This window comes from Mus pahari, chromosome 18, assembly GCF_900095145.1.
Source record: "Mus pahari chromosome 18, PAHARI_EIJ_v1.1, whole genome shotgun sequence".
In the NCBI taxonomy this organism is placed as follows: Eukaryota; Metazoa; Chordata; class Mammalia; order Rodentia; family Muridae; genus Mus; species Mus pahari.
Genome location: NC_034607.1, coordinates 11875638 through 11891022, shown reverse-complemented (window position 1 = coordinate 11891022; position 15385 = coordinate 11875638). Strand labels below are relative to the sequence as shown.

General features: G+C 45.1%; 1 protein-coding gene across 2 annotated transcripts in view; it reads right to left on the bottom strand.

The window, feature by feature from the left end:
• Positions 1-6942: 6942 nt before the first annotated feature.
• Clic5 (chloride intracellular channel 5) overlaps positions 6943-15385 on the bottom strand; it is a 141054-nt gene continuing 132611 nt past the window's right edge. For both annotated transcript variants that reach the window (XM_021218249.2, XM_021218250.2), the window contains one exon: positions 6943-9576. In XM_021218249.2, the coding sequence (XP_021073908.1) occupies positions 9409-9576 (168 nt within the window). In that variant the 3' untranslated portion in view covers positions 6943-9408. The remainder of the gene's footprint in view (positions 9577-15385) is intronic.

Genomic DNA, 15385 nt, shown 5'->3' with positions numbered 1-15385 from the left:
ATCAGCCCTGAGGATGGACTTGATTTAACTCTATACACCAAGAGATCAACAAGGTCTGAGAGTTTCTAGTAGAACTTTTCCTAGGACAAAAACTCTTTCTGCAAATCTAATGCTTTCCCGTGCACTCTTTCCAACTCTGAAAGTCACAAAATACCTCCTGACTTCTTATACCTCGAAGGCTGATGGGGAAACTCGTGGACAAGATTTAGGGTGGCCTGGGTGTGGTCTAAAGTAAGTTTTGGGGTTTTTTGTTGTTGTTGTTGTTTTGTTTTGTATGTTTTGTCTTTTCTTCACTAACAGAATGAAATCTACACAGCGGTGTTTTTCAAAATGTCTCTGGAAGTCTGAAGAAGAATGGTGGCTTCCAGGAAAAGCAGTCCACGCTAAGCTCATCCCGGAATGTGGCAGCTACACGATCCATGACAGCTGGGCTGTGTGGAAGGAAAGGTCACTCTTACTTTAAGAGTGGGAACCTTAACAGTGAGCACAAATGAATCAATGTACTTTGGAAAGCTCCTCAACATACAGGCAAACAAAGGCATACCCACGAAGTGCACTTCACAGGCCAAATGCAGTAGAACGGAGAGACAGTGACGACCCTTCCTGGCAATGGTGTAAGGGAAGAGACACCCTCATATTTCTGCTGAGGAGGAAGCATGACAGAATGTTCTAGAGGCAATTTTAGCAGTATGTATCAGGAATCTTACAGTATACATGCTTACTTACTTATGTCACTTCTAATATTAACCCCACGGAGAGACATGGAGATGGCACACCGTTTAGCTTACTGATAGGTCTCTCTAACTTTGATTTTTAAGAAAGAAAATTAGAGAGACCACTCTTTGCTTTCAAGATTTGGGTTTAATTTCGGAAAATGTGTCAAGGACTGACTAACATATGGAGACTCATGTCATTCCAGGTAGATGACAAATGGTGGGAAATGAAGCTTTGTTCCCTAGGTGACATGGTATTTGGTTTTATTCTGTATCTATATTATGCATCTTAAGTGGTCCAGAACTGAAGCAGATGCAAGTTGGGAGATAAGAAAATGTGTGGCATTGAGATAGTCAGGTTAAATGGGGGCAAATAGGGGTAAATGGAGTAGTTTTTATTTTCACCTACATTTGCTTTTTTTCCTTTCTAATTAAGTATTTGCTTTATTTCCAGTTATATATGTGGGGGCAGGGGATAATATAATATGAGCGAAGGTGTTAGAATTGGCCAGAGGATGCTCTGAGACCGCTGCAGCTGGAATACAGGTGTCTGTGAGCTGCCCAACCAGGATACTGGGGACCTGGACTTAGATTCTCTGTGAGATTTATCTCTCCCGCCCCTTCACTCATAGTCTTTACCTTCAAGGTTTTCAAACTCTAACTCTTCTCTCCTTTAAGTGGTAGCAGCCTGATGAGCTTGATGCAGAGCCTGGGGTCCTGTTCATTGCCTGATGATGCAGAGTTCATTGCATGTCGGTGGATCATAGGAGACACAAGTAGGCACTGTCATTCCATTTAAAGTAAGCCCTGGTTGTCCATAAGTGTTCTTCGGCAGGGACTGCATAATCCCCAGACATAGGAGTTTGTAACTTCTTCAGAAAAAGGAGGGTACAAAACAGTCCCTCCTCCAGATCAAAGAATAATTTACTAACTGCCCCTGGAGTAGAATTATGCTCTTGTCTTCAGCCTTAGCTGCCTGCCTTCTTGGTCTGATACTCTATGCTGTTCCCTAAGTAAAACAAAATCACTTTATTTTATGTGTGGGAAGCCCAGCTTCTAGGCCTAACAGAGTCAGGGGCTGCAGGGACGGCCCAGTGGAAAAGTGTAGCAGTGAGTTCTGGCTACACCATTTTGTGCTCCCAGAGGGTCTCGAAACTTCCAGCCACCCACCCTGGAACTCTTTGGATTTGTGAATGGAACACACACACACACACACACACACACACACACACACACACTCACTCACGTCAGTTAATTTTAAAAGGCTGATCACTCCTAAACCTTCCTCTGCTTTCCTGGGCCCAACCAGTGGCCACTCATCAGAATTCTCACACGGCTGGTTGATTTTCTCTTCTGCAGCTCCTTGGTCCCAGCCTTCTTCCCTGACTCATGACAATCTTACTTTTCTCTTCCCTGAGTCTTAACCTGAGCAAATCTAAGGTTCCCTTCCTGTTTCCCTTTACCCAAGCATACTTTGGCATCTTCATTTATCAATCAAAAACTAACTGGGGACAGGACCTTCAGCGTTTGGCCATGCAGAATCACGATTGACTCAAAGCAGTAGAACCAATCCCCAACAGATTGGAGCACTTTTCCACACAAGCTTGAGGACCTGAGTTCAGATCCCAGAAACCACAGAAAGAGCAGGCATGGATATACACACATTGGTAACCTCAGAAGTGTATAGCATGGAGACTAGGATCTCTGGGAATCTTTGGTTCTTAGCCTTAGTGATAGACTGGGCTCAGTGATAGACTCTACCTCAAAATCAAACAAAAAAAAAGTAGATAGTGATGGGGTAGGGTACCTAATGTCCTCTCTCACACACATGAGAATATACCACATTCAAACCTGCACATTAATCAAAAGTAAAAGTAAAAGAGATACAGAACTCAGCAGTTTTTGAGTATGAGCTGCTTTTGTTTCCAAGATCACTTCTTGGTGACTCTGAAACAGGACTCAAACTTTTTCAATACTGTGCACAGCCATTATACATTGTAGCCGCCACTTATCTGACTGCTGGGACCAAATACCTTGCAAGAAGCAAATTAAGAGAGGAGGGGCTTGTTTTGGCTTTCAGTCTAAGAAGAACTCAGTCCATCCTTGTGGGGAAGGCATGGGGTCCATGAGCCTGAGATTGTTGGTCACACTGCAACTGCTGTCAGGAAGCAGAGAGGATGTGAGCCTGGTCTGTGAGCCTCAATGCCTGACCACGGTGATCTGCTTCTCCTAGTGAAGCTCCATCTTCTAAAAATTCCACAACTATCCAAACCATAGGAACCAATGGCACGCGTATTCCAAACTCAAACCACAGCTTACTCCTATGCTTTCAGGTTGCTTCACGATTTAGCTAAGGAGAGATAGAATCTCTCTTAATCCAGCGTGCGCTCTTTAGTTTACAGTTCTGCATCTGAGCAATGAAACATGGGGTGTTAGTTGTCTAGTAACTATGAAGGTGGCCACAACAGGACACTTTGGGTCGTGGGGGGGGAGGGGTCAGCATCAAACAATCAAAACCCTCTGGAATAATCTGGGATGAACTACAGCATAGGAAGTCCAGAGTTAGGATGGGGTTCGGGTTCAAGGTCTTCTAACCTTTTCCTACTGACTGTTTTAGATCGCTTTGTGCTGCCCCTGTACCAGGGCTAGTTACCTCATAGCTCTTTAAGGGCAACAGCACATCTGGGACAGACACACACACACACACACACACACACACACACACACACACACACTGAGGGGGGGGGGTCCTGGAGCAGTGATGTAAAGAATTATTTTTCTTAAGAAAAAAGACATTTTATCCAGAACTTCTTGGGCAGAGCTCCCTTCCCACCTTGCCCAACTCTGAAGCCAACGGGCAGGTCAGGTACAGCTTTTTGTTGATTACCTGCCTACCGAGAATGAGATTTTTTTAATAGAATCACATGATGTAAGGCAAGAGGAGGAGGGGAGACTATCGCCCGACCCAATCAGACTCTGCCAAAACACAATGGGCGTGGTCATCTAGTCGTCAGTACCACCTGACACCCCTGCCCTGAAACTCACGCTGCCCTTGCTCAGCAGCTACTCGGGAACTTCTAAGATTCTCGCAAGCTGTTCTCGCTGCACGGGGACTTGACAAGATGACCAGAACCTTAGTTCACCGGTGGCCTCACTGGAGATTGTGTTTCTGAGGTACCTCAGAGACCCTGGGAACCTCAGCCCTGAGTCGGTGATGGGATGCTAAGACTGCACGCTTAGGGCAGGGGGTGTGATGGGGCTCATGAGAGACAGGAGAGGGTTTGGGGCACACGTAGATTGGAAGCTGATAGATTGATAGGTGGATAGATAGATTCCTGATCTACCTCCCAAGTATGACAATGCAGAGAGGAAATGGAAGGTAGGGCTGGCGGGGTTTAATGGTTTACTTTATAACCTCAATGAGCTTATAGCCTTCCTAATCAACAAACAAACAAACAAAACAAACAGGAACTGGGAGAACTACATCCTGAGCCTTTTGACTTCTTTCTTCCTATCCCCCCTCCCTTCTTTCCTTTTTTGTTCTGATTTCCTCTTTTCCTCTCTCCCGTCCTCCCTTTTTCTTGCTCTCTCTCTCTCTCCCTCTTTGTCTCTCTGTCTCTGTCTGTCTGTCTGTCTCTCTCTCTTTTTCTGTTTTTTCTTTCTATTCTGAGGATCAAACCTGTGACATGTTGCACGACTCTAACACAGAACCACACTCCAGTCCTACCTTTATATTTGTTTTTTGTTTTAATTTAAAAAAAAAAATGGCCCTATTTTGTATGTAACTAAATAACATTTATTTGAAAAGGAGAGAGGGTTTTTTTTTATATTGTCATCTAAAAGAGCAAAACCCTTCCCCAAAGAAGCCCAGTGATCTCTTTTGTAATATTTGAAAATAAACCAACTTTATTTGAATCAGTCAATACCAATCAAGACCAGGAAATGCATTTACAGCTGGCTCAAGGATAAGTAGAAAGCACTTGACTTGTTACATAGCCAAAGGTGTCCCACATTGGGTAAGGCTTGAAAGCAAGGTCTGTTCTCACCAGAGTGAAAGGTCTCAAAAACTATGAGTTACCATCATTTGGAGCGTCCCTACATACAATGTATCAGAATTGCTAGTCAGTTAACTCCTCAGCTTATCAAATGGGAAAACTAGGTGACTGTGGGGGCAGGGGGGAGAAATTCAAGTATCAGCTGAATATTTCACTTGTTTTTACTCGTTTTGAGACAGGGTCTCAGACCGGCCTCCAGTTTGCTATGCAGCTGACCTTGGTCTTCCTGACATCAGCTCCCTTGTGCTGGAATTACCCGTGTTTGCTGCCATGCTTGGCTGATGAGGTGCTAGAGATCTGACCCAGGGTTTCGTGCATGTTAAGCAAACGCTCTGTAAGCAAGCTAGACCCTACCCTTCTATCTCCTATAAATATCTTCACAGTTGATGTTAAGTCATCTCTAGCTATATACGAAAACACCATGTCTTCAAAACTGTTACTGCCAAACACCAGGTTGATTTTATTGAAAGTACGGTTTAAGCCAAGCCTTATATTGGAATAATGTTTTCTTTATTTTTGCTGGTGCGTGTGGTGATAGTGGAGAATAGAGCCATTTCCTGAAACAACATTAAATAAGGTTGGGCAGTTTGATGTATACTCATTCATAATAGTGAGCATCTCATTCATAGTAATGAGATGAATGTAGCTTGAAACTAGGCTGGGAGGGAAATATTGGTTAAGGGAAAATGAAATATGCTCATAATTCAGGCACAAGCTGTTAGTTTGAATGATAAAGAGCAGTGGATACAAAGTCATTGGCCTATCTGTAGAAGGGCCCCAAGGCCATTGACAAGATCACAGATGTTCTCCCAACACCAGAGTCTGGGGCCTAATGGGCACACTTCTTTCCTTCACCCTTTCTTAAGGTTCTTTGTAATGTCATATATAGATATAATGTATATGAATATGGATGCTAGAAACATGTACATCTCATAAGATAGTCTTTGAGAATCATTGAATTTAGTTTCAACCACGAGTTAGTGTTTCATGTTTCCTGGCAAAGCCACATTAGTATCCTGCCTCACCTTGCAGCTGAGCTAACTCCTAGACCATAGAAGAATGGGGGGAAACCCCAGAAGTACCTACCGACCAGACACCTACTGCTTCTAGAAGGATTTGATTGTAGAGGCAAACTCTTTTAGCGATGATGAACTTTTATTAGATGGACACACGGCTTCTGCCAAGGCTTCCCTCATAATAAAATTTATGGGAAGGTCCCCAGGACTCTTAGAGAGCAGCATCTCTCTGTGCCAGGCTTGTTTCATTCCATGATGGCTCTAAACTGCTCAGGACTACCTGTCTGCAGAATGTCCACCTCTCTAGTCACTGTTGTTGCTTCACCTCACAAGAACCTCACAAGAAGGTACCAGCCCCTTCCGCCCCAAACCTCACTTTTGGAACAGTTTGTTTTTGAAGAAACAAAAAGAGAACCTGCCTGTTCCCACTAAGACTAGAGGGGACCAGTGGGGACATTGCCACCTACCAGGAAGCTGGCACTAGTTTGGGATCGACTGGCTAAATAAACTGACTGACCATTTCCTACTTTGCAACTGATTGGTTTGGTTCCAGTAGGCTATCTAGACCCCTCGTTTAAAAGGTGAGATGGACACATGACTGTGATCCTGAACTTACCAGGACGTTTTCTTTTTTTCAGGAGAATATGAAATTATATTCCTGAACAAGCAAACAATTCACCTTCCTTCTTATTGTGGATAGTTACTAACATCATCTCTCTGGATCAACCTAAGAAGTGGACAGTTTTAAATAGATAGGTACACTCAGCTCGGTAATTCTGAGCTGGTGGACCCTGTCTGTCTGTCTGTCCTTGCACTTACATTTCATACATACAAGATTGCCATGTGACAATCCAAGGTGAGAGGGGAATACACAATAGCTCTGTCAAGATAACTTCCTTTTCGCTGACATTCAAATGCTTCCTGGGGAACTGGCATTTGCCGGAACAGCTCTCATCCAGAATTTCTGCAGGTAGAGTCCACACTACAAACCCTTCCACATGGTCTGAGCCGGGTCTTGGAACCTCAACACAGGGTGACTGCAGATGGTAAACCATACACATATCAAGGTTAAGACCAAGGTCCAAAGAAACTAGAGCCTCCAGAGAAAACCCTCCGTGGAGGGGGTAGGGTAGGTAATCATCATTGACTTTATTGCTATTTTTTTTTTTTACATACCATGATAATTGTGTCCTAAGACATTGGTCGGTCTCATTATAGTTATTTGATAACATTAAAGTTACTTCTGCATTAAAGCACTTAGGAAAGCCTCCCGTCTATAATCTTGCCTCTCTTTAAAGGGGTTCTGATTGATCCCATAGCATCCAACATTGCCTAAATATTGTGATTTATGTGAAACTAACTCAACCATAGGAGGACCGTCTAGAAACAACATCGACTCGGCTTGGGAAGTTTGTTTTTAAAGACTTGCCAATTGCTGGGCTCAGAGCATCACCTGAGGAAAATTCTTCCCCTTCCTCTGGAGCCCCTCAGTATGCATGCTAGTCTTCACATCTTTAACGCCAGCCCACCTGTGGAAAACGGGTGTGAGCTGCGTGAGTTCACCCTGCCTGCTTGTAAATTCTAGGAAGGATCCCTGAGAACAGCGTGGTTTTCTTTTCATTAAACAGCCTTCTGGATGGTTCCGGAAGTTCTCCTTCCCCAAGAGGCCCATGGAGGGCTCTTCCCTGAAGAAAAAAAAAAAAAAAAGTACTGTTCCTTCAGCAGTGCTACACTTTTAAACATCCCCAGGGGTAGGTTATGGAGAGCCTGTGGAAAGGTTCCTGTAGCGATGGAAATGAATCGACTCATTTTTGCCTCTTCAAAGCCCCTTCAGGTTTATAAAATGTTCTAGCAGGCAGAGTCCTCTTCCCCAGTGGGCTAGGGAGACCTCCTGATTCCTCCTTCCTTGGATCAATGGCCACTCTTTGCTTTGGAGATCCCTAGAGGCAGGAGGGCTCAGTGACTACTTGGGTTAAACCATGTTGATATTTCTATGGAAAGAATCCGTGCTGCCCCACCCTCCCGAGCAATGAGCCAAGACCAGGGCTTTACGGTCCCCCACCCCCCCAACCCCCCGGAGCCTCGCCTCCACTCTCAGTGACACAGAAGCAGGGTTGTTGGAGTTGAAGTCCTGGGGATGGATTTCTTCTAGGCACTCACTAGCTCACTGGTAGAGGAAGAGCTAATGAGTGACTGATTTGCCATAGTTCCTAATCAACCTAGGTTCCCATGGTCACACCCTGTGAGAGCTGTAGGTAAAACTCAAGGAGAATTGCTAAAGATAGAAATATTAGTTTATAAAAAAAAATTTTAAAAAAAAGATTTCTCTTTCTTGAAAATCTGACAGATGAGTCTGATGGAGGGAAAATGAACCCAAGGCGGTCCCTAATTTCCAAATTTAAGTTGTGGCTTCCCAGTCAGAAAGACCCATGGGCTTTCTTCCTAAGGTAGCCCACAATCACATCATTCCTTAATAGACTTTCTTTCCTCAGAGGCTGAGGCTGAAGAAACTGGGAGCCAGGGAACAGGCAGGTGCCAACCCACCCCTGCAAGTGACTAGGAAGGGCCTGGAAGACATTTCTGGCTGGTGTTGGAGTCTGCCCTAGAGTTGGTAGGGGGTGCCATAACACCAGTCCAAGATTTAGATAATGAGAGAGAAGACTGCTCTAAAAGTTTTCTAGGCTACGTCAAACTCAAATAGAACTTTATTTCCTCCCATCCCTCCACTTTCATCGCTTGCTCCAACCCAAAGCCACCCACTGAAGAACACAGTCACACACACACACACACACACACACACACACACACACACACACACACACACACTCATGTGATCTCCAGTGGACAACTACTCTCCAGCCAGTGACCCCTGTGGCTGTAGACCCCGGTGGGCCTTTTGGCATCAATATTGCTTCCCAGAAGTCCCTTCTTATCTGGGTCACCTTGGTTTAGAGTTATAAGTCGACTGCCTTTGTGGCAAAATGGAGACAGGAGGAAAACTTGGGTCAGTGCTGGCCAGGACGTAATCCTATTGCACCAGGAAACTGGGGTGTATTGTGTGTTGGGGGTGTTCTGGCTCACTGTCAGAAATAGTGAGCATCTGGAACTGGTTTGCTAGATATCCAGAGCCACACCCACCTGAGTCCCCCCAACCACTGTCTCCCCAATCAAGGCATAGATCTCTCCCTAATGATCATGTAGTGACATTTGTCCATCACCTTGCAGTAGCTGAGGAAGGAGGGGAGGGAGAAGCTGGCATTTCAAGTTGTTAGTGCCTCTGAGAAAGCATTATGATATTGGCAGAAGGGAACAGTTACAATCCCATGGGAGCTCTGCAAACTGACCCCAGATACACTGACCCTAGGTCAGACCAGCAGGTGGAAAAAAAAAAAACTGCCACCATGTCCTCTCTGCTTGCCAGGCTCCTGCGGGGCAAGGCAGAAGGATGGCACTGATCTTAGAAGGTAGAAGGCTGGAGTTGAGTTCAAGGGTGCCAGTAAGATGTGGCCTAATTTTTTTTTTAAATGTTTCCCCAAGGCAATGAGGAAGGAGAGTCTGTAGAGCTGAAAGCCATTGGGAGAAGTCGAATTCTTCTGCAGCAGAAATTGGGCCGGACAGCCAAGCTCACGATCGGCTGAGGCGCCTGGCGACATCTGCATAGGCCAACTCGATCTCACTGTCAGCTGCACAGGTGTTGGTGAACTCGTCCCGTGCATAGGCATTCTTGAGGTACCGCCACAAGCCTGTCATCTCAGCTGGGATGTCATAGTTTCGGTACTTCTTAGCCACAATCTAGCAAAGATGACAAGAAAGAGGTGGCGTGAAGGCAGGAAACCAAACATTAGGAGGTGTTAGGACCATGGTTTCATGGGTGGCTGTGCATACATACCAGGTATGTTTGCATACAGCGTGACTTAGAGAAGCTGACTAGAAAGACTAGCCATATCAGCAAGCTCTGGGTTTGATTGAGAGAGTCTGATTTAATGAATGAAGTGGAAGAGAAATTGGGGATGATTCCTTAACAACCTCAGGCTTCCATATACATACACATACATGTGTATATGCACCCATGCCCACACATGGTCATAGGCACGCAAACATGCCTATGAACACACGGCATACACGTATGATTTCATGTGCAGAATACATGAAAATGCAAAAGTGAGTTATGAAGAAAACCACCATTGATAAGGTAAAGTATTGAGATAGACATGATTGGTATACAGTATGACATACTTCGAGAAATATTTATGACAACCACAAACATATTATCCATAGCGTATCTATGTTCACAGAGCCTAAGCTAACCTCAAACTTCCTGTGTAGCTGAGGATGATCTTGACTTCCCAATCCTCCTGTTTCCATCTCCCAAGTACAATGATTATAGGTACATGATACCATGCTTGGTTCAAATTTCTTCTTTTGTAGTCCCTATTCTGCTTTGGTTTAAGTATGNATCCTTATTTGTGTATGTGGAGGGAGGCACAGAAAAATGTGTTAGGTATTAGAATGAATATGGTGTGGGAGTAGGCCAATAGTTGTGTCTAATCTTTTCCTGACACACTCATGGGCCATAGACCAAGACTTTTGCAGAAATGGAGTTTGTGCCCATAGAAACAGCAGTATCACTGGTTAGAGCTCAGGCTCAGGGTCCCAGATAACTGGACCTGTCATCCTGGCTCCATCTAATGACTCTGACCAAGCACTGACACCTCTCTGGTCACCTGGAGGTGATCATAGGCATTGCAAAATGGGTTAGTGGCTTCTGCTAAAATGCTTAGCAGAGAGGAGAGCCTGGCACACAGTAAATATTCAGTGACCATAGTCTATTATGGTTCACAGCAACCTTGCCTGTGCACAGTTTCATGTACTTGTTTCTTTACTACATGGGGACTGGTGGGATGGTTTTTTTGAATGAAGTCTGTGTAGTGAGAACAACTTTCTGGACACATGACCTATGAGTGCTCCTGGGGTCTTGCAAACAAGAGGTCCTTGCTCTCGCTTTAAGGCTGTGTCAATATCAGTAAATTCTTCATATATATATATATATATATATATATATATATATATATAGTTAACAAAGGACCCTTATTCACTGCTCCCTGGGACCTGCCCATTAGTTAGTCTTGCCTGTAGCCCTCAGGGTCAGGCAGGGGTAGCAGAGAGCAGTGTCTCTCCCAGGGTTCTGCTTCCAACTTTCTCTGTTTTCTCTTGGGGATGGTAGGGGGCACCAAACCACAGGGTCTGATATTTTCCTGCTCAGGAACGCAAGGATTTCTTCGTCCCCATATGGATGGTGTAGAGTCCACAGGAAATTATGTCAAGAAGACAATGACAGTCTGCTGCATGGAAAGCTCATTAGAGGACGCCTTCCCTCCCGTCTCCCATTCCAGTCCTGAGCTTCTGGTACAACAACAGGACACATTCTGTCCTGAGTCACAGGGATGACGACCGCATCCTTTTCTCCTCCCCAGCTTGTGAGCAACAGTAGGACAGAGAGGGAGCACAGCCTTTGCCTTTCTAGACCCTTCCCTAACCTTAACGGCTATGTAGACTGTGGCAGCTGACAACGCTGGCCCATGAGCCTGGGTGCTGCGTTAAGCTACCTAGAACTGGGTGCGAAGCTACCTAAATCTCTAAAGGATTCTGCAAGGATCGTGTTCCTATTGTACAGATGAGGAAGGTGAGGCACAGACATTCAATAATAATGTTTTGGTAAACAGTTGAATTTAAGTTTTGGTATCTTCAGGTATCCCAGTATCAGAAAAGGTGCGTGTGTGTGTGTGTGTGTGTGTGTGTGTGTGTGTGTGTATTTCAAAATTACAGTTATGAAGTAGCAATGAAAATAATTGCATGGTTGGGGGTCACCACCAGATGAGGAAGTGCATTAAAGGGTCACAGCCTTAGGAAGGTTAGGAGTCACTGAGGGTTATAGGGACATCGTGAAATGCCTACCCATTGAGTAATTAGGAACATTAGTTACAGCTTCTGCTCTCCCCTCACTCTCCTTCCCACACAGCCCTGTGCAAATGATGGAAAGCCACTGCAACTCAGATGCCAGGCCCCAACTGCCAGCTATTAACCTGTGACTCCCCACACTCACAGAAGGCTACCCTGGCGCTCCGACATCTGGAGAGACCCAAGAAAGTGCCCCCGTTTCTAAGCTTCTCTGACTTTGCCCTGCTTCTCTGTGCCGAGTCAGAAGAGAATCGCCTCCTAGAGCGCCTGAAAAAGTCATTGTCCGTGGTGGACATGGAAACTGGCCCCCACACACCTGCCCAGGGTTTCGTTGGGTGTTCCGTATTACTGCAAACTCAAAAAAGTTACCATCTTGCAGGGGTTCTCTGCCCTTGCGTCCATTCTTCTTCTAATAGTGATTGAGGCACCTTTAAAATTGTCGCATTACCATCTGTCTCTTCCCTTTGAAAAAGGGTAGATGAACCTCAACTACTCCAGTCTCTCGTCTCAGGTTTTATGGATGGCCAGATGTTCCTGTGTAGAGAGGAATCTGTGATTTCCCCCCCTCTCCTCCATAGAATCTCTCCATTGCTCATAAATGACTCAAAACCTATGCTCATCTCCGCATCTATCCCAATTTGCTGTCTGTCTGTGTGTTTGTTTGTTTTGTGACATTGGGGTTGTGAACACCCTACTTGTGCCTCACCAGGAAAGTCTGTCTGACTCTGAAGAAAAGTTACTATTACCTCACAGCAAGGCTGGATGTCAGGGTAGGAGGCACATTACCCCTTCCAGCTAGTCTATACTTTATCTCTATAGCAGCCATCAAAGCATGTCTGTTATTTTGCCCACACACCTACAACCACATTGTGCCAGCCCAGAAAGAACACCAGGGACTCAGCTGCAAACATCAGCTCCCCGTACAGCCAACTAGCCAACTCACCTCAGAAGCCCGGGTTTCATCTCTGCTAGACCCACACCTGCAGGGCTCCATGTTAGCAAACCTCTGTAATTCCAGAATGCTCCTTCCTTGGGAAAGCAGCTACCTTAGAAGGTGGGGACCTCCAGGAACATCTGTTCTTCCCAGTGTTCAAGATTCAGAACTTCCTGATAGGAGATTACTCTCTTCTGATGATGAACACCAAAGAAGCCACCCACAATGCTCTGTCCTGTATGAGTGTGAACCGGCTTGGGTCAACACAAACCGCTAGTTGTCCTAAGACCTCCCTCTGCTCACTGCAATAGTTTGACCAGGGGCCTTTGAGAAGGGATTGTCTTGGCTCAGAACAAATCTAGGCAGATACGATGATCTGACCCAAGGAACGAGCTGGAGTTACCCAGTTGGAATAAAAACGGTGCACAGTAAAGTGAACAAATCTACTAAGAGCTAGCGTGCAAAGCTCGACCTGATGGCATGAACTGCCAATCCAAGTACTCAAGAGACAGAGGCTGGAGGACCTCACATTTGAGCACAACAATGTGGAGACCTTGGGTCAAATGATCTCAAAGAAACAGGGGCGGGGCTGATATTTTACACTGATAAACCCGTATTTTGTTAACGCTAGCGTTTTAATTTGGGGTTTCCTTTCCTTGTTTATTCATTGGCTTCCTTGCCTTTTGCGGAGCTGAGTTTCCAGCTTAGTGATAAGTGAGAACTGTACTGGTGAGTTGTTTTTTTTTTTTATCAACTTTAACTAACTAGAGTCATCTGGGAGAAGGCACTGTGTTAGGGTTGCCCTGTGGATATGTCTTTGGGATCATTCTCTCTTGATTGTTAATTGATATAAGAGAGCCCAGCCCACTGTGGGTGGTACCATTCCTAGGCTGAACCGTATAATAAAGATAAAGAACAAGCCGAGGGGAGCACGCCAGTAAGAAGCATTCCTCCTTGGTCCCTGATTCAGTTCCAGCCTCTAGGTTCCTGCCTTAAGTTCCCTCCATGACAGGCTGTGACGTGAGCAACAGAAAAGCAAACTAGAACATGTGTTCTAGGTTATCTTTATTAGCTTAAAAACAACAGATAATGGGATTAAAGAATCCATATTTGCATTTAAATATGTATCTTTATTCTAAGTTCCCTCTCAGAGGAAATGGCTACTATACAGAGCCAGGAAAAGACCATCCATGGACCAGGCTCTCAGTGAGTGTGAACGATAGCCACTCAGCATCCTAGAATGGGGATAGACAAAAAGGAAGGCAGACAGGATCGAGGGTGCACAGAGCTCTGACATTCAGAAGAACTTGCATATTCATGCTCTGAATTTTCTGTTTCGTATGAAAGCAGTTAGCTCCCAGAGCCCAGATTATATTTTGCATCTGAGGCCAAACTGCCTTGACTCCCTTTCATGTCCTCTGCGCTGCAGAGGTTTGCCAGGACGCTGAATCTGATAAGCTGGATCAACCGAAATCCAAGAGAGACAGGAGTCCAGGCTCAGCCTTTGTTCCTTCTTAGGCCATCCTCTGTCTTATCCCCAGCATCCCAGAGCTAGAAACCTGCTCAACTGTCTCCAAGGACAAGGGGTTAACTTAGTCATTTAGGGCTAGAAGGAGCCAAGACATTCAGAGAGTGAGGTAGACCCTGTGAGTGTCATGTGTTTGCCTACTTTGAGAAAGGATGCTTAAGTGAGCTGTCCATACATGCTGGCGTAGAAAAGAGAGAAAGAAGGAGAAGAAAGCAGGGGGAAGGGTTGATCCACACCTCTTCTTTTATGCACAAGAATAATGAAATCCTAAAAGATCAAATGACTTGTCCTAGTCTGCCCAGCTAGTCGGTGGCAAATGATGAATTAGAACTTGGGTCTTCTGATCTTTCTGTTATATCACTATGACACTGTGTGACTGAGCAGGTATCATGCATCCCTCGTGGCTCTGCCTATTCCTCAGGGAAAGGAGAAGAAAGCATAATTTGGTGGGTGGGGCCTGCAATAATTAATAACTTCAAAGTGACATACTTGGCTGGACCTACAAGAGATCTTTAGCTTGGCCCCGAGCCCAAAATATCTTCCTAATAAAGTATTGCATTGGCCTGCTCTCGAAGCACGTGATTCTCTCCCCAGTTTTAACCCAGGACAGTTGGACACTTATGCATAGATGTTCAGCTAAGTGACCTTACCTCAAAGTGGTGTGTGTTCTGATGGGAGGAACGTCTATGTGGCTAGCTCAGTACTAAAGCTGGAAGTAAGAGATCTATCCTGCTGCTGAGCAATGGGTTAGCCTTATCCTCAGTGAAGGGTAGAAAAACCATGAGTATCCTAAAAGACACATAGTAGCTGCTCAGATTGCCCAGAAACAAATATTTATTAAGAGGTTATCATGCTTGGAAAAGGCTATTGTTCTCATGGAGACAATGACAAAATGAGATGGTAAGACATAGACCTGGTAGAAGCAGGAAACTGGTTGGTTGGAAGACCCTACTTCATGTTGCTCTAGACAGTTGGTGTCAAAAAGGAAGGGGGTCATGGTGGACTGAGGAGATGACTGAGTCAGTAAAGTATTTCTTTGTAAGCATGAGATCCTGAAAGTAGATCTATAGTGTTATCCGTACATAAAAGCAGGTGTGGTGATGCACACTAAGCAGGTGTGGTGATGCACACTAAGCAGGTGTGGTGATGCACACTAAGCAGGTGTGGTGATGCACACTAAG